The sequence below is a fragment of the Limulus polyphemus genome, unplaced genomic scaffold, assembly GCF_000517525.1.
Source record: "Limulus polyphemus unplaced genomic scaffold, Limulus_polyphemus-2.1.2 Scaffold1857, whole genome shotgun sequence".
Taxonomy (NCBI): domain Eukaryota; kingdom Metazoa; phylum Arthropoda; class Merostomata; order Xiphosura; family Limulidae; genus Limulus; species Limulus polyphemus.
The window spans coordinates 130,870-153,848 of NW_013667467.1; the positions used below are offsets into that span (position 1 = coordinate 130,870).

At 36.9% G+C, this 22,979-nt stretch overlaps 1 protein-coding gene across 4 annotated transcripts in view; it reads left to right on the forward strand.

Moving 5' to 3' along the window:
• Positions 1–22,979, forward strand: part of LOC106465174 (striatin-3-like) — a 110,691-nt gene that overhangs the window by 25,146 nt on the left and 62,566 nt on the right. For all 4 annotated transcript variants that reach the window (XM_022393011.1, XM_013925377.2, XM_013925379.2 and 1 more), the window contains exons 2-3: positions 9,461–9,564; positions 16,287–16,369. In XM_022393011.1, coding sequence (XP_022248719.1) covers positions 9,461–9,564; positions 16,287–16,369 — 187 coding nt within the window. The remainder of the gene's footprint in view (positions 1–9,460; positions 9,565–16,286; positions 16,370–22,979) is intronic.

A 22,979-nucleotide genomic window follows, 5' to 3' on the forward strand; every position in this document is an offset into this window, starting at 1 on the left:
GTCTAGCTGCTCTGCACCGATAACCCAATCTGTGGAGAAACCGTTGAACAGATTTCGGGCTCATCCCACCAACTTTGGCCACTTCTGCAGTCGTTAATCTGGGATTCATTTAGATGCTCCTCTTGACAGCCCTTTTTATCCTCTCCAAATGGACCAGTACGACCCGGATGTTGCTCAGTTGTTTCCTTGCCGTGTTTCCTGAACTGCACGATGATTCTGTTGACTGTTGAAAGCGGGATTCCCAAATTCTACAAAATTTGTTGCTGAAATATTCCACCATCTGCTTGACCAACTATCCTTCCTCTAACAAAATCTGACAATTTGAGAGAACCTTGAGTTCTAGGCATATTGTAGCACAAGATAATTAGTGTGCAGACCATTTTCATTTATATAGTGCTCTGCAAGCACAAATTAGTGAGCATAAATCAGTTAAATGACGAAAAATTAGGTGTCTATTTACTTGTGACCACTCAGTGTATGTATGTATGTATGTGTATATATATATTTGTTTATTATTTTATCATGTAGTTCATGAGGTTGGTGAGTAGAACTTTAATATGACATTTGATATACTTCTGTATTTTATAGTATCATTAGTGATAGTTTGTAACTTGATACCAGGAATTTTTATTATTTTTACTTGGCCAGTTTTTGAATCTATATAATGTTTATTGTAGGTTCAAAGTAGCTGTTGTTTAACACTTTGCTTCTCATTGATGTAAACTTCTCTGTACCTTTTTAGTAGAAATTATATGTACATATACACATGTTTTAATTTTAGAATTTGCAAGTTACTTTTTAACAACTTCTCAGAAATAATTTTATGTTCAAGTAATATGTACAGTGTACCAATACCAATCATGTGTAGGTTATATAGGTATACATGATATAGTATTTAAGTAAAAATGTTTTTATATATAAATATATTTGTTATATATGTACCTAAAGGTTTTAAATCATAGTATATTTTAAATGTTTAATACCATAGGCAATATGAAAATTATTATAATTTGTGATTGTAAATGTTAATGTGTCCATCAAAGAAAATGGCAGTAATCGACATATAAAAACAAGAATGATCATAGAGATGAGCAGTTAGAGGAAATGTATACTTGAAGTATACATAGGCCAACTGTTTGCAGTAATTGCCTTTACCAACATCAAACCATCAGCAAATGATATTAACAAAGCAATTACACTTGGAACAAGTAAAAAGTACAAAAGGTTTATATATGAATGTATACATATACATGCCCTTTAGGTGGCATATAATTCCTGTAAAATGTTTTCATGTTCTTTATTTTGTCCAAACTTTCCTGTATTTTTGTGATTAGCTGTGACTTTTGGTCATGTACCTGCAGATGCAATAGCTTCTATCTTACTTTATTCCCTTTAAGAGAACAATATTCATTATCTAAGCTACTGTCTATGGGCTCACATGGACCTGTGAATAAAGCAGTAAAAATGAACATAAAGGGAAAATTGGTTGAAACTAGTCCTGCTCTGAAATCCTACCCCTTGAGGTGGATTCCTGTACATGGTGAGGGGACCTCCAAGGGAAGGTTCTGTCTTTTCAGTTTACTGTCTCTGGGATCCAATCATCCACTTACGTGTTTGCTGTGCGTGGTATCCCATGAAGGGGAGGAGAGAATTCTTGTGGTTGAGGGGTGTCATCTTGATGGGTGAGTTATGTCAGTAACACTTCAACACATCACTTTGGCCTTGAATTCCTGTAGATGTGTGGCCAGGGTCAATCAGCTGGTTCTGTTAGGCTAGGGTAAAATAAGTACCAGTGTTGGATGTTCTTATTGAGTGTTGTGGACTTTGTGTCTGATGCTGGTGTTTGGTTATAGTGCCCACGAAACCCTGGCATAGTTACAGTGTCATTATTTGGCATTGTAGTGTGTCCTCTCATAGTGCTTCATGGTGGGTGTGGTCAGTGGGCACTGAATATTCTCCATTTCTTATGGATCCCTCACCCAGTGACCCCAAAAACCCATAAAGAAACCCACGTTGATTTGAAAGTGACCATGATGGAGGACTCAGATCCGCAGTCACCATTTACATCTGTACCTCGTTTTCTAATTTTATATTCTAAGTCTGATAAACCTTTAGGGCATAACTCTCCCTTTTTCAACCAAAAGGGATTAGTGGGGCTTGCTGGCTCTCTGAAGTCATTCAAAAAGTTACATTCTGGGGACATCTTGGTGAAAATATCTACAACAAAACATAGAAAATTCCTCCTGAAGTCAAAGACTATTGGGAATACACCTGTTAAGGTTACTTCCCATCCTACTTTGAATTCCTCACAAGGAGTTATCGTTAAATAACATCCCTGAGTCAGAGATCCTTGCTGGTTTATCCAGTCAAGGTGTTTCTGCTGTGCATCATATCTCCACTCGTAAAGATGGAATTATGCAGCCTGCCAATGTTCTAATACTGATGTTTACATTGCCATGTTCACTTGCCACTGTCAAGGCAGGTTATCTGAACTGCAAGGTACAGCCCTATAATCCTAACCCTCGCAGGTGTTTCCAGTGTCAGCGGTTTGGACATTCTAAGGAGTCTTATCATGGTTCTTTGACATTTGTCATTGTGGTGGCAAAGGCCATGATGCCTACGATCATCAATTGGACCCTCACTGCTTCAGTTGTGGTGGTCTCTACCCCTCATATTTTCATTCTTGCTCTAAGTGGTGGAGGAAAAAGAGGTACAGCAATTAAGGACTGTAAACAACATTTCTTTCTACAAGGCTCAGAAGTTGTTGTCCCCTGTTCCCTCTTTGACATGTGCTGCTGCACTCCATTCCACAGAGTATTTCTCTCACCATGTAAAGAATCTTTTGCCTTCTGTGGATGCAAGAGTTGGCAAGTCTGCATCTACTTTTGTTTCTGCCCTCACTGTTGCATCCAGTGACTACTCGGGTCCCTCTACTTCAGCCCCAAGATACAGAACCATTAATCAGTCATGCACTGAGACCTCTTTCTACAAAAGAAAAATATCGTGGTCACAAACAAAAGGGTTCTCTACTTATTTATCCACCTTCTAAATAAAAATGACCACTTTAATACAGTGGAATTGTAGAGGTTTTCATTCTAATTTGGATGTCATTCAAGCCTTGATCAATTTCTATCATCTAATGTGTCTATCCTTACAGGAGACATTTCTCAAACCTGCCAATGCTGTCACCTTTCAGCAGTTTTTTTATACAGGAATGAAAGGTTGTGTGATGGACAAGTCCATGGAGGTGTGGCACTGTTAGTTGACCAGCATCTTCCCATGTTATCTGTGTCACTGAATATTCCCTAGGAATCTATGGCTGTCCATATCTCTGTGAGTTGTACTATCACTGTCTGCTCTCTTTATATGTCACCAGGAGAGACTTATGATCAATCAGACCTTGATGATCTTATAAATCAGCTGCCTTCTTCATCTTGGGATATTTTAATGGACACAATCCCCCTTGGGGTGGTGTTGATATTGATGGTTGGAGTCAATCTGTGAAGTATATGCTCTCAGACCACAACCTTTTTCTCTTCAATACTGGTTCATTTACCTATTTGCATGCACCTAGTCTTGTACTGCTATTGATATACCTATTTCGTCGCCTTCACTTTTTTCTCACTTTCATTGGAGGATTGACGGTAACCCATGTGGTAGTAATCATTTTTCCATTGTTTTGAAGAAGATTGGCTGCAGTTGCTGCCACTTGACTTATGTGTCACTGTTGAAGTTGGAGCAAGCTGACTGGCTCTCCTTCACTGCTCTCTCAGAATTTGATCCTGCTGTTGTTAGTCTTCCATCTATTAATGACTGGGTAGAGGCAGTAACTGATTGTATTATTGAAGCATATGTTGGTTCTATCTCCAAAACCTCGATATGTTTCCCATGGTATCCTTGTCCATGGTGGTCTACTTCCTTCCAGCAATATCTCACTCTTTCCAACCACATTGCTTTCCAACATTTCTTCTACCACCAGTTCCAAGGTCATATTGGACAGGATTTGGAAGGTGAAAACTATGCTTTCCATCCCTTTTGATCTTGCTTTCCAATGGTCAGAAAGTTATTGATGTACAGGGCATTGCTGATGCTCTCGGGGAGTGCTTTTCCCACCTTTCCAGCACTTCTGTTTTTCCCCTTCCTTCTTGGCCATCAAGTCATGGTCAGAGGGATTGCCATTTTCCTTTCAGGCAGATTGTTCCTATGATTATAATCACCCATTTTTGCTGGTGGAACTTTAACTCACTCTTCATTGTTCTGGCAGTACATCAGTCAGACCTGATAATATTCACTATAAGATGCTGTGCCATCTCTCTCCTGCCTCTGTTGCTCTTCTTCTGGTTGTTTTTAACCAGGTTTAGCAGGAGAATGTTTTTTTGATGCATGGTGCAATGCTATTGTTCTCCCTTTTTACTGCCTTGGAAGGATCCCACGATTCCTTCTAATTATCCTCCTATTGCCTTGACTAGCTGTCTCTGTAAGGTTATGGAGAGGATGGTTAATGCTTGTCTTGTTTGGTTCCTTGAATAAAACAACTTCCTCTTGTCCACCCAATCTGGTTTTTGTAGACAGCGATCCACTGTGAACCATTTGATTTGTCTCAAAGCCTTGATCAGGGAAGCCTTCCTCAAAGGAGAGCATCTTGTTTCTATCTTTTTTGATCTGGAGAAGGCTTATGACACTATATGGAGGTTTGATGTTTTGTTTGACCTCCATTCATATGGGTTGTGTGGCCAGTTACCCCTTTTTATTTGCAACTTTTTACTAGACCAGAGTTTCCAAGTCTGTATGTGCTTGACCCTGCCCAATCCTTCACACAAGAACTTGGAGTCTCTCAGGGCTCTGTCTTGAGTAACACACTTTTCAGTATTAATATCAATGCTATCACTTTCTCTTACTGTTGCAAACAGCCTCTATGTCAATGACTTCATGTTTCTTGTTGGTCGTCAAACATGACATTTATTGAGCAACAGCTTCAGTCTGCTCTCACTTGCTTGTTGGGGTAGACCAGGGCAAACAGTTTTACCTTCTCTTCTTCTTCTAAGACCATTTGTATACATTATTGCCACCAGTGGGGTTTACATCCTGATCCAGAGCTCCATCTCGGTGGTGATGTTCTTCTCATGGTGGCTGAGTTCCTGGGATTTATCTTTAACCGTAAGCTTACTTTCATTCCTCACATTAAGCAGATTCATGTCAAGTGTACAAGAGCACTGAACATATTCTGTGTTCTCTCTTCCACCTCTTTGGGTGCAGATATATGTTCCATGCTCCAGTTCTATAGTGACCTCATATGATTAAAGCTGGGCTATGGGTCAGTGGTTTAGACAGGGCCTCTGCCTTGAAGATATTGGATCCTGGGCATCCTCTGGGGCTTTGACTCTACAAGGGGGCTTTCTGCACTTCACCAGTCCAGAGTCTGTACACTGAGTCCCACAAACCTTATCTTTACCTCAGACGTTTGCAACTTTCTTTGCATTATACTACCAAGCTTCAATCCTTACCATGGTACTCCACCTGGGGTTGTGTTTTCCTTCCTCAGTGGGTTTGCTCTTTTAGAATTGGTGGTCATACAGTCCTTCATTAGGCTTTCATATCCAGGCACAGCTTTCTGAATTGGGTCTGTTATTGAATGATGTTGCTGAATCTGATGACCAGCCCATTCCTCCATGGCTTGTTACCACCCGCACCTGTGACCTTTCTCTGAGTCATCTAAGGAAGACGGATACTACTGATTGAAAGTAGCATTTCCTCTTTGCCAAACATTTTTCAAACCAATCTTTTGTTCCCTGTTTTATTGATGGTTTGGAAACAGGTGACTCTGTGGACTCTGCTATGGCTTTTTGTGGCTTGATGGTTGCTCACAGGATTCCCTCTACAGTTTCTGTGTTCACTGCTGAGTTGTATGCCATTTCGCCTGCCTTGGATCACTTAGAAGTTGAGCAGTACACTGACTCTCAGCTCTCTACTGGTCCTGAAATTGCTTCATGTGAATTCTCACCCTGTTTTTTTGGACATTCAAAAACGACTGGTCCAATTTTATTTGTCACCCATTTCTATCCAGTTCTTCTGGATGCCTGGCCATGTCGGTATTGAAGGGTTCACCCAGGGGTGTTTATTTAATGCTGTATTCATTCTAGTATATTTATGTCATGATAAAGAATTTTGCATTTCAATTTTGTACTTTTTGTCTATTTTAGAACTTGGGATGAATGATATTGGAAAAGGTTGAGAAGTACTGTTTTAGGGAACAAACTTGCTGACACTGCAACTAAGTCCATTTGCTCTGGCACTGTCACAGCTGTGCCTGTCCGGTGATGAAGGCAAGACTTCATGCCAGTTAGCAGCCAATTTGGGATAAGCAAATTCATAACAACCTTTTTCAAATCAAACCTGATGTTGTTGCTTGGTTGTCTAGTTTCATTAAGGATCCGAGGAAAGAAGTTGTCTTGTCTAGGCTACACATTGGACATAGTTTTTTATCTCATCATTTACTTTTATGTGGGACTGATCTGCCAATGTGTTGCCTTCATGACACTTGCTGATGTCTTGTTTTAGTGCCGTTGTTATGACTATGTTTACCTCTTATGATGGACAGTGTCATTGGCGATGGTAACACTGTCCAGATTGCTTGTTTTTTTAGATTTTTGCTGGCCATAGACCTTTTAATTCTGTTTAAGTTTTTACCTTGATTTCTTTTTACTTTTTGTAATATTTTGCTTTTTCCTTTTGTACCAGTTGTTTGGCACAGATACCAAACACCAATCAAACAATTGAAATCTCATGGTTTTGAAGCATAAGGTTGTGCCTTAGAGATTTTTCACAACTTTAAAGCATTTGATGCTTATAGGGAGGAGTTCAAGATGATACAAGAAGATCTAGGAGGGTATGTGCACAGTTTTTTGTGCCACATACCCATCAGATGGTTGACATTATATCTAGCAATGCAGAGAATTTTGGTGAAATCGGATGCTCTTACTCAGTATTTTCTAGTAGATTGCCAAAGAAGAAGAAGCGAAAGTGCAATGAAAATGATAAATACATCATGATTTGTAAGAAGCTGAAAGATTCTCACAGACTAAACTACATCCACTTTGTCCTTTATGTTGCACATCTGTTAAAAAGATTTCTTGAGATCTTTTAGTGTGATGGGCCACTTATTCATGTATTGCATGCATTGCTGTGTGACCAGGTTAAGACAATCATGATAAGATTTCTGAAGGAGGAGTTTGTTGAAAATGTAAGACCTTGGAGCTGAGTGAAACACGAATTGATAAAAGGGAAGAACAGCTGAAAGTAATCTCAATATATAGGCCCGAAAGCAAAAGAATTGTTTTCATCCCTTCCAGAGAATAAAAGAGGTGTTGATATGTTAAGCATGAGAATACTACCAACTTGTATATCACATATTCTGATGAGAGATGGGCAGTTAATGGAACTTGCTAATCAATTAATTATTGGGCTCATTAATTGATTACATTAAACTGATAGATGATTCTCACATGAGTTAAATGGGAAAAAATAAAACCATAATGCTACAAATTAAGTTTGGTAAGCCATTGTGTAGCTTTGCCCGTAACAACAAACAAACATGATGGCAATTTTCCATTACTTAGATGGTTGGAATATTGAAAATAATAATGATCAGAAATCCTAGTTTTGATTAGTTGATTATTTTGTGACATTAATTGATTTAATCCTAATTTTGATTACTATATAGTTGGAATAATCAGAAGCATTAGTTGATTATTTTTGTGACATTAACTGATTTAGTCACAATTTTGATTAATCAGTCATTTTACGAGACATTAATCAATGTAATTGATGCACATAGGTAATTGAATATTTAAATTAATCAAGTGTATTCCTAATCAATCCCTAATCTTGAATATGATGTACAAACTGAAAAGAGTAACTACTGGTAACAAAGGTAAGTTTTAAGTAATATAAGTTTTGCTTTTAGCCTGTCAACAGCAGCATAAGTTGTATTTTTCAAAGTATGAATGATATTGTGAAGCATTTTTTGTTTAATATTAACATTTATTTTCCCATAAAATTGGTTTAAATTCCTGTATTTTTATGAAAAATATTTGTGTATTTATCCTGTATATTTTTGGGAGCCTGCTGAGAAGGGAGATACATATATCTTGTCTAGTCCTAAACTACTGTTTCATAAGAAGAAATGATTTCATTGAGACACAAGAGGAAATTGTGAAAATATCACTTATAAGTGATTATACTTATGTGCTAGTGAGTACGATTGGGTTCAACAGAAGTTGGTAAAAATATAATTGTAATTAATATTAAATACCAATCAAAGCAAGTGTGAACCTAAAAATCAACATGATAATGAGTATAGTTAAGTAATTATGTTTTTCTTACATTCTTATTTTTAAAGATTAGAATACCTTGTTTCATCATTGTAAACAGTATTTTTTACTTTTTGCCACCAGCCCAATAATAGCTACAAAGTTTGGCGAACTTAGGAGATTTAGGCTAGTCCCAAATCCATATATAAAGGTATCAATGCAATAATGGTATAATAATAATAAAGTAATGAACAAATTAGATGCTTTTTTTATAATAGAACGCAGTTCCATTAGTATATTTGATTTAAAAGAAGGTAATTCTAGCAGTGCAAACTCGTAAACCTTTCTTATGTCATAGTAGTTAAGTTTGTTGTCTGTTACATATTGTTTATTGGATGGTGTTGTTTGAATTTATAATCTTAACAGATATAACTTCTTTATTGTCTGTGTCATTAATCCATTTCAATTTATCGTGCTTTAAATTTTTTTAGCTGAAAGGATGGATTAAAAAATATTTAAACTTAAACAAATCTTTATTTGTCTGTGTATACTTGTTTGTCTGTGTATACTTGTGTGTTTGTGTATCAGTATGTATTCTTAAGCAAATATACGTATCCATGATTTTCTCAGTATTAGTGGCAACTAAGCTGTGAATATTTTTAATGGAATGCTGTTGCCTATCTTATAAGTATTGGCATGTAATCTGGTGTTGATAAAATACTGGTGTCATGAAAAAACAAAAGTATTATGTGGGCAAGAATTATGGGACACTTAATATTTTAGGTACATGAAAGATTTCTACTGACGTAGAAGAATCTGGGATTTGATGCTAATTTTAGTGATTGTATCCTTTTATCAATGAAAATTGAGTGTCTTGATTCAACATAATGTACTTGTTTTGATCAAGTTATATGTTTCAGATCTGCATTATTGAAGTTGTATGTAAAAAAATCAAGACTTCAGTTGAGTAATAAATCAAACTTATTTAGTGCTGACTTTGGTGTGTATTGGGACTGTGTAAATTTAACCAATTAAATGTAAGTGCAGAGCAGATGATTCAGATTTCATGGTAACTGTGTGTATGTAATTGAACCACAAGTGTGCATTTCAGTAAACAAATACTATATGTATGGATTACATTTTTCTTTCAGGCAAGAATAGCCTTTCTTCAAGGAGAGAGAAAGGGACAAGAAAATTTAAAAAATGACTTAATTAGGAGAATAAAGATGTTAGAATATGCCTTAAAACAAGAAAGGTAGGTTACACTATACTGTGATATTCTCTATGAATTTCAAATTTTAAAGATCCCAAGATTATTTTTTAATTTTTTGTAATTGAGATGTTTAATGTGGCTTTTGCAAACAGAGTAAATAGACTGTCCACATACACACACTGTTTTTTTTCCAAGCAAGTTGTTATAATCAGCTTTCCAGCATTCTGTACATTGCTTCAAAAGTTACAAGATAATGAAAAAAATAGCTTTTATGTTTTAATAAAAAGAACACACTATTATAGTGCTTAAAAATTAGCATTAAAATCACACCCTAGTATTAATAACTGCTTCAGAAACGCTACTCATCTCTCCACAGAACTAATAATTAATACCTTGTGCCACTGTTGAAAAAATTTTGGGCATGTTCCAAGCCTATGAATGAGACTCTCACCTCTAAATGTAATAATGTGTACTGTGCCATTCTATGATGCAATCAGCAATAGACTATGCCTTTCCACCAATTGGAAGGTGATACATCTTCCATGTGCAGTGCTCTTCTTGAGCACTTTGTATAGCTTATTCTTTCCTTTAACACTCTGATGTTCATTCATGTTATTTTCTTGATAAGGATAATGGAATTATTGTGATTATTATTTTAACTTTTAGTTAACATTTGAAGTGTTGTCTTTCTTCATTGTCTTGATTGTGAGAATGAAGATACAAATTTTAAAAAATTATTTCATTTAAAGTATTTTGATACAAATTATTATTATTTTTTTACATTGATTTGATTTTTCTTTCTTAATCAAACTATGAGATTTTGGGACCTTTGTTCCAGAGTCTGTGATATGGTTTCTTTGACAGGAATATTTCCCATTATCATAACCCAGTGTTTGGGGTTCGATAATTATTTTCATTAGTACAAAAATAACCAAGGCCTAATTACCATGCACATACCAGACCTGCTAAAAATATATATTACTACTTTTTATAAATTCAATTTCTTGAATCTTATTAATAAATACAGTTTCTCATATCTATATTTCTGAAACCTCCCAAAGTCCAGGTTCTTCTTCATAGTAATTGCCTTATTTTCTTTGAATAACAATAGTGTTACCACCAATATACATCACATGGTTCTATGCTACATTCTTTATCTCAGACTTAGGTCCCATGGCTTCCTGCATCTGTAACTTCTGCAGGCGTTGCCTTGTTTGTGGATGTCTTTTACCAGCTGTCTTTGCTTCTGGCTTTTTATCAATGATGAGGATCTGGTAACACCCATCTTTGTCCTTCAATGCTCTGATTACTCATGTTTGTGACATTTGATCTTTTACTCCTTGTAATTTTGCTGGTTCTCAGGTGAGATTTTTGCATGCATTTCAATTCATAGGATTTTTTCCTTCCTACTCTACCCTTGCTTAATTTTGCATTGTTGCAGATTTTTTGGGTGTCTGATTTATGTTGCAATGTCTTCCCTGAACTTCAGACTCCTTTTCTTGTGGCCTTTGGTTGGAATCTCAATTTTTTTCTAGTGCTCTGATCCCTTGAATTTCTTCTTCCAGCTTCAGAAATTTTTCTTCTTTTCCTCTCTTATACCCTCAATCAACTCATCTTCTTTTAGTTACTCACCTTCTTATTTTGGTGTTCTCTTTTCACTTTCCTTCTGAGAATGTGCTTCACTATCCTGAAAGTTTCACTGGGGATGGCTACAATAACCTGTTCTTCATGCTACCACATTTTCTTCTTTATCTGTTGCTCAGTTCATTTGCTTTCTTTCTTTATTTCTGGGATTTGCTTCATTATGATGTGTTATTTTCAGAAGGTAGTCTCCTTTTTATCTCAGGAAACTCTATTTAACATTCTTCCTTCATGCAGATGTTTTTTGGTCAGTTATTCCTCCTCCTGTTTCTTCTTCTTGGTGTCCTTCCTTTGAAGAGGCCAGCCATCATGGGGCTCAGTGATGAGGTTTTTCTGGAACCACATCTTAACTTTGGTACTGTTTGAGTTTGGTTCTTATACTTTGTACATTTGTAGATGCACTTTGTAGGAAAGTCTTGTCACATAGGTTTTATTTTGGAAACTTTGTTTGTCTTACGGAGCTTACTCTTGTCTGATTTTGACTAAGTCGTGAGGGTTTTCACACAGATAATGCTCTTGTTGGGTCTGCATTTCAACTAATATATGGACATTTTGCATATCCTAGCTTTTCCTGAGAGGTATTATCTTCTATGACTTCTCTTTTTTGGGGGGGTGGGGAGTTTGCTCAATTTGGTTGGCTGTTTAGGTTCTTAAGTCAGTATTGATTCCCATTCAGTATCTGATTCATTTGGGAATCTTTGTCACCTCGTTTGATGTGTGGACTCAACCTTGTCTTTTACATTTTTAAGATGTGGAGCTTCTGGTTTCCAAGCTCTTATGTTTCTGTTTCTTCCTATTCTTAAGATTCTGTCTTATTTGGAATCTCTTGCCTCTATTGTGTACTTTCCTACATTTTACCAGTAGATTCTAGCAGATCATTGGAATGTATCTTGTGATCCACTGTCTTTTCTTGTTTCTGTACTGTTGTTTCTTTACCTTTTGCTCTCTTAGTGGTTTAAAAATTTCCACATGAGCATTATTCTTCTTCTATTCCACTCAGACTTACATCTGCTCACATACCCCATTCTAATCAGGTGTGGTTCTGGATACCTTCACCATTTTGTGTGTTTGGTCTCCTGCAGAGCAATCTTCCCATTTCAATGTTTTTGAGATGTGAGCATTTCAATGACTTCTCATCATCTTTTGTTATAGCTATGTGGTCATCCTGTTTTGATATGTATTGACAACTCCTCTGTCAATTCTTACAACTGATGGGAAGGTACTAGGTCATTGGGACCTCTGCTTTTTTGTTCTTGAATTTAATTTTTGGTTTCAACGCAACAACAACAATCAGCTATTGGCCTTCCTTATGAGCTTTGAATTTAGTGGCAGTTTAGCTGTCTTGCCCAGACCAAATCTTTCTCCCAGAGAGTATCCTTTACATCTTCTAGTGTTTCTGTGGATATGTTTCCTCTTTGGGAGACCTTTTTAAATGCAGCCGCAACTCCCCTTTTGTCACAAGTTTTTTATTTTTTTGGCCTCCAGTCCCAGAATTCAAAGCCCTGGCAGTTTTACCTCTGAATTTGGATTGGTCCACCCTCTCTCTGTATGCCTATCCTAATCTTCAACTTCTTCCCAGGGTGTTCTTTAATTCACAGCACCCCATGCCATGTTTTTTTCATTGCCTCTTCTTTTGGCCACTTCATTTACGATTTCTTCTCTTTAACCTCTTGGTGATCTTAGGGTCTGTATATCTTCTGTCTTGGTGGTCCATTTTTAATGTCATTCTCAAGCATATATTTTTACCATGATTTTTACAGATTATCAGTTTTTTTTCGTCTCACTTCTTTTTACCTGTCTATGGTCACTGGTTACAGTGCAGCTCTGTTGACAACTTTCTGTTTTTTTTCTCAAGTTTCTCTGGATCTTTTGAGAGTCTGTCTCATCAGAATCTTCCTCATCCAGTTCCTCTTCTTGACAGAAACCTCTGTTTAGTTCTCAGGGCTCTTACATGTCATTCATTACAACCTTTGGCCACCTGTTCCTGTATCGTCTCTCTCTTAAGTGATATTTTCTTTTTCTTTCTTCTTGCTTATGGGGGTTGTCACTCTGGTATTTTCCCTTTGATGCTCCTTACCACAAGGAGTGATTGATTTTACTTCCTGACCCCTCTTTTCTCTTCAAGACAAGGCTTGGCTGCCTGGGAGGGTGATCAGATGTTTTCTTCAATCACCTTCCCTTCCTTTTCTACTCTGTATGATCATTCACATCACACTTGTATCCTTTGTTTTGTTCAGGCAGTTCATCGTTATCTTGTTTGCACTGATTGCTTTTAAGTCAATCAACGTATTGTCTTTTTTTTTTTGCCATGGAATATTCTTTTTCTTATGAATTATCTTCTTCTACTTTGACTAGTTAGTTTAAAAAACTCACCAGCATATCTATTCCTTTATGGGAAATACTTTTCTTCAGGCAGGGATGTGGATGACCTCTGACCATTTTTGTCATAATAGCTACACCACATTGAAGTTTATTCTACCTATCAGTTTCATATCCCACTAGTCAGCATCTTTCAATCTTCACAGAAGCTCAAAGAGATGAATTGTTTGTTATTTCTTTATCTTGCAGGTTCTATAAAGAACAAATATGTGTGTATGTATGTGTGTATATATATATATATATATATATATGTATGTATATTGGAGTCAATGGAACCTACCATATGGCTGGTGTTGCCTCACAAGAATGCCTTTCTCTACCAAAATTTGCATCAAGTAGGGGATAACAGAGAGTGTTACGCCCATCTGCCTCTGCCCAGTGCTTGGTGTTAAGATTGGATTTTCTGCAAGACTGCTTCAGTAGCTTATATATTTTACCTTCCAAGCTGTACATCAGGAAAAAACAACAACAACAAAAACCACTAGGTGGCCTCACACCTGCCAGCTCCTGCTAACTCTGTTTGTAGTAATCCATTGCACAGTCTCTCAGTGTGGTATCTGAAGTTAATATTTTTCTTACATGAAAATGTATTTCAGATAGACACTTACATCTCCAAAGAATCACCGATCCTACTTGTCCACTTTCAGTATATTTCTTTTGCCCTTCATGAATGACCTTTTGGTATACACAAAGTACTCAAGGGTAGTACTGCACATGGAGGATGTGTTACTGTCTGTTGGTGGAGGAGTATAGTTAGTTTAATATTGATTGGATTATAGACTGGCACAATATATGTTATTACGTGAAGGGATGCGAGTTTCATTCAAAGACATGGCACATGAACAAAAACTTTTCAGCAGTGGCATTTGGCTAACTGTTCTGGATAGTTGAGAACCAATCTGTAATATGCTTTTAGACAAGGAATACATTGGCATTTTTGATTAGAAAAACCAAATCTTCTACCATGCACTTGTCAGCAGTTAAAATGTTCTGATCGCTATCCAAATTGACAAATTATAATTGCAAATATTTTATATTATCATATATATATATATATTTGATATATTATTTTTAGATATAATACTTGATACATATATCTAAACTACTGACAAGTCAATCTTGCAGAGGGATTATGTATAATGGGGATACCAGAAATTAGTAAATATAATGTTTTAGGTGGTTGTCATATGGTAATGAGGAAAATTTATTTATGCAAAACTTTTATTTAAAACTAATAAATTTATAATACACTTAGTTCCCCACTTTTGCATTTTTATGCCTTCAGTGGGTTGTCTTTATAAATCTGATTTTGTTTTAAATCCAGTTTCAAATGTTTGATTAGTAGATTTTCTTTAATCCTTGACATGTGTTTGTTATCAGTGCTGGCATAAAATTCTCATTAGTGGTCTTAAACACACTGAACTATATGTGTTTTACAAATCAAAACAAAATTCAAATTTGCAGTTTTATAAAATAAATATGTTGTAGGAAAGTTTACAAGAATGTACGAAGATATATAAAAATTAGTAATTGAATTCTACGACAGAGGTAAACATTTTTAATTGTTTCATAAAAGTTCATATCACAATGAAATATTTTCGAATTTTAAAGCTGCAAATTTATATAAATATAAGATTTTTTTATTTGCAAATGCTGTATAATCTGTAGAAATGTCATCTGACCCAGTGTAACTTGACTCTCTGATAAACATACATACCTTTCACTTTTTGTATAACAACATATGATAATTCTGTAACTCAGCTATCTTATAAGTGTGCATTCTAACTAGTGTATGACATTTTTGATGAGTCTGAACCTTTGTTCTATGATAAGTGTGAATTTTACCTAGTCTGTGATATTTGTGATAATTCTGTAACTTGACTTTCTAATTTAAATATAAAATACTTTTATCTTGTGTATAATCTCTGTGGTAGAACTATAATTTGGCTCTTTGATAAGCATAATTTTTACTCGGTGAATAATACCATCTCCTAGCATATAATCTTGTACAATAATTCTATAATATGACTGTCTGAAAAATATGCCTTTCACCCAGTATATAATATTTTCATAGTACTGCACATTCAGTGTCTGATAAGTATAGCTTTGATATAGCATATATCATATAATCTCTGCAGTAATACTGTAACTTGACTATCTTGCAAGTCTTCCTTTCCCATAGTGTTTATTGTGTGAAAATACTGTAATTTCTGTCTGTCTGATAAGTATATCTTTCACCAATTATGAACAGTATAATCTTTTTGAAAATGATGTAACTTATCAGCTGTTAAACATATATCTTTCATCTGGTATATAATGTGTGATGTAACTTTAACTTGACCGTATGGTTATCTTTTGTCTAGTATATAATATATGTGTGATATAACTATAACTTAACCATATGATCATTGTACCTTTCTTTTAGTGTATAATTTCTGATAAATACAATTTTACCTTTTTTATGGTGATTTTCTGACTGTGTTATAAACATACCTTTTGTTTAGTATTTAATCTTCATGATAATATAGTAATTTGTCTCTGAAGTTACCTTTCACTTAATATAATCTTTATTATAATAAATGGTGTAAGCTGACTCTGTTAAGCATACTTTTCATTTAGTGTTTGATCTCTGTGATAATATTGTAACTTTACTGATTAGTAAATGTAATTATTCACCTAGTGTTTAATCTCTGTGATAATATTGGAGTTTGATTGCTTGTAAATGTAGTTTTTATCTAATTTAGGGCCAAATTTCACAAACTAAAGTATGGAACAGAGCTTAATGTAGCAGATTTTAAAGGAACAGTATATGATGATTTAACAAAAGGTCAGTGAGTTTTTTTAAAGTTTAAGGTGTTTTCATTTTAAGAAGTTGGTTATTTTCACATTGTTTGTTTAATGTTCAGGTTTAGGATAGCTCTTGCAAATTCTGTGTTATCTGACAATAAAATTCTGACTTTTCTATTGTAAAGGTTTCTTAACTTTTGTATAACTAGTGTTATTGTGAAGTAGAGAATTTCATTGTTTACTCTACATTTTTTGGGAGCTTATTGATTCAGAACTTTAATCAAATAATTCATGTGCTAACCCTTTTTTTTCACAAACTTGCACGTTGGAAATTATCAGCAGTTTTCATTGGCTAACTTATAAAATATACAAATTGATGATTTTTATTTATACAGACTGAGGTGCTTTCATCAGTTTATAGTAATATTCTTTTATATGTACAAAGTAATGTGAATTTATCAGCTAAACTATGTCCTGTTATTAAAATATATGAGAAATAATATGGTTTTACCAGTAATATAAGTTTTATTTTATTTGTACAAATTATTTTTTTTCTGTTAGATTAATGCACTTTTATTGGTGTAAAACAATTTTCTTTTTTCTTTTATTGACACAAATTAATGTTATCTTATGAGAAAAATTATATGTTTTTGTAAGTTAAAATTAAAGTGATTTAACCAGTAAAACTAATGTGCTTTTGTCAGTACAAATTAATGTCTTATTTTACAACAAACTACTTAGTAAAATTCATGCGCATTTATTAGTTGAAATTGATGCACTTTATATTAAAATTAAAAGTAATCTCTTTTTATCCTCAAAGTTAATATATGTGCTTTTATCTATAGAAATTTATTATCTTTTATCAGTGGAAATTAATGTGATTTTATAAATATAAGTTAAAAGTTCTTTTAAAGTAAAACCAATGCATTTTTGTCAGTACAAAATGACATGCTTCTTCAGAATGAATTAATGTCCTTTTAGCTGTACAAATTCCAAAACATACTTACCTTCAACTGCTAGGGTTTCCTTACTTTGACCATCTAAGCATTGGTCTGATTTTTTCTCGCTTGCTCTAGTCTTTTATTCCCTACTTAATTTTACCCTTGGCAGTATATGTCTCCTGATACTCTCCACCTACGTCAATGTGCCCTCTATCTTGGTACTGTGTATAAGCACCTCATTCAGATAATATTATCACTTTTTCTCGACAAAGTGTTCACTAACAGGTTTCTGTGTACTATGACCATTGGAGATACTTCGAGTGTTCTTCATGTTACCTAGTTGATTTTCTTTAAAAAGATTAAAAATTAAAAAACAATTTTTAATTTACATTTGGCAAGCCAATATACGGCATGAATTCTTAGATTACTGTTTCCGGCATGGAGGCAGATCAGGTCTTTCCTGTTCCACCTATACTATCTATCATTGCTCAATAGTCTGGGGGGGGGGGAGTCACTGTCAGTTGAGGTTGTCCGTTATCTTCTTCATAGTGAGATGGAGACACATATTCAGTCCGATAGTGTTTCTTCAGGGAGCTGTAAGGCTGCACTTGCAGGCAATCCTGGATATTCTGGACACAGTTTAGATTCATTTTTTCCAGCATCTTTCTTTACTCTGTCGGCTTCTCGTGAGGCTCCTTTTCTTTAGTTGGTCAGTAGAGTGTGTGATGTTTTGGGTTGCTTTTGAGTCTGCATTTTCCTTGATGGAGGGAAGGTCTGAGGGTGAATACTTCATTCTCCTCCCATTCCCTGATATTGCAGTTCATGCAGGGAGGTTCACTGCTTAGTTATGTGAAGGGACAGCTATGCCTTGTCCACCATGTTTGTCAGAACAACATGCCATAGCATACCACTGCCAGATGGACATGTATTTAGACTCTCAAAGAATAGATCTACTCCTGGAAATGTGGAGTTCCAGAACAGAACCTGTGGTCATCCTGAATAGATCACAGTTTCTAGGATTCATCTGGCCTTAACTATGGTTCTGAGATATTTGTCATCCTTCCAAATTTTGTCAGAAGCTTCTCAACAATCATCACATCAATTTGATGACTAGTTGGGACCATTGTTGGCATCTACCTTGATTTGATTGTCAGCTTCTGCACTTTCCCAGAATCCTGGCTGGTATGTTGTTGGTGTTTGTTGGGTAGAGATGCATTGATGGATGACATTTGCCTACCACCCTCCCTCCAGGAGTTATGTCAGGCCCCTTTCTTTGATCCTTCATTTTTGCAAGCATTCTACAGTTTTTGGATTCAAAGGTTGATATCGCCCATCTGCATTAATCCCTGTCATTGTTGGATTCTTGACTTTCCTTGACTCCTACAGGGGGGTCATAGGTCTTTTCCTATTCAAGTGTCCCGACCCATGACATCAGCCCCTCAGTCCATTGGTACCCAGAATAAGTTCCTCCCATATCCACGAGGTTCCTCCACTTGGTTGGAATGCCGCCAGTGCGGCTGTGACTACTGTATGCCTTTGAGATCTGTAGAGGCTCAGCTCCGTGAATTTCTGGACATGTGGAAAACTTTTACCAGGAATCTATGGGTACCACAAGTCCTTATGTCAGTATTAATCATTCAGTTCACACCTCCTCCACCATTATTCTCCCAGCCTTAGTGTTTTCATCTTCTGCAGGTTCTCGGATTTCAGAACTTTGTTCAAGGGCTATGAGAGATTTGTTGGTCAAGGGGCAGTGGAGAGAGTCATCCCAGTTTTTCTAGGGTTTTATTCCCATCTGTTCGTTGTGCCCAAGAATCATATCATCGTTCTTTTGCATCTAAATCAATTCTTAGATCCTCCAAAGTTCATGATGGAGTCATTCCTCACTCTGCATTGGAATTTTTTGTCATGACTCTGGATGGCCAAGTTTGATGGCTTTGTACAAGTTTCCATAGAGGAGTCATCCTGACACTATTTCCTCTTTGTTAACAAGGGTCAGGTGCTGCAGTTCAGGGCTTCGCCCTTCGAATTAGCATCAGCAACATGTGAATCATATGAGCTTTTTCTCGTCACTCCTATTCCCTAAGCCTGTGCACACACCACTACATGGATGACTGGTTACTGCTGGCACCATCTCATCAGTTGGAGGAATGTCATACCCAGATTCTACTTTCAGGAGCAACCAAGGCAGGCTTTATTATCAGAGCTGAGAAATTTATTATCACTCCAACTCAATGTACCATCCATCTGGGTGTCTTTTTCAACATGTATCTCAGTCAGGTCCAGCCGACTCCCATCTGGCTCAACGCTATGGAACAGGCAGTCCAAATCTTACGTCTCCTCCCACTGTGGATATGATTTTTTCTCTTTTGGGGATGTGGGCATCACTTGAATCTCTCATTCCTTTAGGACAAGTGCACATAAGATCCATTCAATGGTCTCCATGTGGCCAATGGATGATGAACACTGATCCACTGGATTCCCCATTTTCCTTATTTAGGATCAACATTTTCAATCTTGAGTATTAGTTAGATCAGAACAATAGTACGAGAGGTGTTCTTCTGCCGCCACCTCATCTAGAAATCAATCTCTTCCCAGATGCATCGTTTCAGGGATGGGGTGCATATCTCAATGGTCAGGAATTCCAGGGCCTATGGACAGATAATGAGGCTCCCTAAAACTTCTCGCTGTTCAAAGGACGATGTCTCAAGGTCTGGACTTTTTAAGAGGAAAAATCATCATGCTTCATCCTGACAATTCAATGGTGGTGTCTTAGATTTCCCAGTACTCAATTCAGATATCTTTATTTTCAACCATTGGATCTTCTTTTTTTGGGCCCACTTCAATTCTATGATTCTACTAGTTTGCCATGTTCCAGGAGCGATGAATTTTGGTAGCAGAGCAATTGTCTTGACCCTACCGGATTCTCCTGACAGAATGGATGCAGCATTGCAAGATTTTTCATTGGATTTGCTCTCGGTTCGGGACACCAATGACAGATGCATTTGCCACTCATTGGAACTCTCAACTTTTGTCATTTTGGTTTCTGGTATCTCATGCTCAGGCATTGGCAATAGATGCATTCAGTCGGGACTGGACAGGATTGAACCTCTATGCCTTCCCACCAGTTAATCTGTTCCCCAGAGTCCTAGCTAGGATTTGTTCAACCCCTTTTCATGTTCTGTTGGTAGCACCGGATTGGGTGGCTCAACCATGGTTTCCATTTCTGTGGTACCTTCAGAAGTGCCCACTTCTTCCGCTTCCTCTTTGGCTGTCTCTGGTGAGGCAGCCATGATCTGACATTGTGTACCCAGCCGTCCTGAAGCTCAGGCTTCATGCTTAGAGGTTATGCAGTCCTTCTCACAGCATTCTGGTTTAACTTCTAAAGTTGCCATGTATCTATCTCAGTCTCTGCATTGTCCCATGATAGACATTTATCAACAGAAATGGCACACATATCGACAATGGTGTATTGCGAGGAGGTGATTGAACCCACTTCATCCAGAAGTGCCAACCATAAAGTACCATTATCACCCTTCCATTAAGGTTTAATTTTTGTTGCAGTTGGCCAGCTGACCTCATGCCAATCGGAGTTGTTTGCACTGCATGTACACAGGAAGCTTTATCATTCTACCCACATCCTCTTGTATCAAGATGGGTCCTTCTTACCTAAGACACTGGCAGCCAGGAAAGGGGATAAATCCTTTTCACCAATTCATCTGACTGATATTTCTCACCTATATGACTGATCGGATCCTGATTATTTGTTATGTCTAGTGAAGGCATTGAAGTGTTATGTTTCCCTCACTAACACCTTTCAAGGTGCTAGACAACGACTTTTTAATCAGTGAGATCCTTCAGTTTCCTGAGATTTATCCCCAGTTACCTTGATGAAGTGGTACGAAAACTGATCCATACTGCTCATCAGATTCATCACATTTCTGTGTCCTTAGTAGTCTGATTGAATTGCCCACTGGAGGACATTGTGTAGGCTTGTACCAATACTTGTATCTCACATTATTTGCATGATCTGACAGTATCTTCCTCTGAGGGTTTTTGACTACCCCCTGCAGCTATCTTAATCACATTTGCTAGATTATAAAGAGAAGTGAGTATCTTCACTACTAATTTTGTCTCTTCTTTACTTGCTAGTGTCACTTACCTCTTTTTTCATAGGATCCCACTTTGTGGCAAGTGTTGCCTCAGCATGTGTGCTTCTATCAAACCCAATCTGCATTACAACCATTAACACAATATATTTTATCAAAATTGCAACAGGCTCTGTAGAAATAAGATGTTCTGTTAAATCACCTAGAGGCTGACCAGGTGGTATTACTTTACTATGCTGGACCGCCATTCATGGACTATTATGAGTAAAGCATAAGGGGACCTTGCCCATCTCTGGTGATCATAGGATTGAATAATTTGGGGGTGGGGGGGGTTGCTTTTAAAATTCTAGGGAACTATGTTCACCTATTGCACTGTTTCCAGAGCATTCTTCCTCAGGACTCCCCAATGAGCATTACTCCCACTCCTATATTCTACTAGTGGAGCTAGGGAGTCCTTACCATACCCAGTTCCAGTCGCTGGGGTTGTGGACATAGGTTATTCCTCCAGAGTATTCAAGTGAATTTCCTCCTTTCTTGGAGAAGAGGGCAAAGTTGGGAGGCCCTCCTACCTGGGACCCTGGATGTTTTTTCCCCAGATGTTAATAGGAGAAGCACCAGCCTACGCATGAGCCTACTCGTAATACTGGTTCAGATTTGACACTTGGCTATCCGGATTGGTTGAGCATGGCCCTTCTTTTTGATCAATATTGCTTCAGTGCATTGTTCATAGAAGAGGGTCCATTGTCTCCACATAATTCCGAATGTAGAGTGGTCCCATCCTGGGTCCTTGGTTGAGCACAGTTGTTCCATGTCCTCCCCATAATTTCAGGGTCAAGTGTAATTTACCTTGCCCACATGGTTGGGGAATAAGGATGAATGTTCATAATGCCAGACCTGGTGAGTTCTGTTTCCTCAGGTTGAGTATGGCATACAGGATCCCATCATTTGGAGTTTAGGGGTTTTGCCTTTTGGACTACTTCAGGTTGAGGAGAGGCTTTGTCAACTTCGGTGTTGCTTACCTTCTTGTCGTGATTCCGGTGACTCGGAATACATCACTCTATAGCTATAGGTTGGGATCCACTCAAAAATATATAGATTTTGGACCAAATGCCCTATCCACCAATGTGGGATTCAGGGACCATGGCTCTATAATTCCAAACCACAGTAGTGGAACTTTGGCTACTTGGTTGGGGCCTGGTCAGTAGTGATGATGGATCATATTAAATTTCACCTACATTCTGTATGGATGATGCCCTCATCAGCCTCTCCACCTTATAATTGTGGGATTCTTGCTGTAGTGTGAGTGGAGGTAATTATGTTTTGAAAGTTAACATTTTCTTAAGTCAAAAATGTATTTCCAATAATACAATAATACGTAAGAGACGAAACAACCTTTACACGGAGAGTTCGTGAGGCACCCAAACACCTTCTTTATATAGTTTTTCCATATTCCATGTTTATGTATTGTTTCATGAGAGACATAAAATTTCAGGGCCATTTCACGAGTGTGTTGCCTTGGCTTAGATTTAACAAGCATCTTCAGAGCATCAGTATCAATTCCAACATGTTGGCCCCTGCCATCACAGTTTTTAAGACTAAA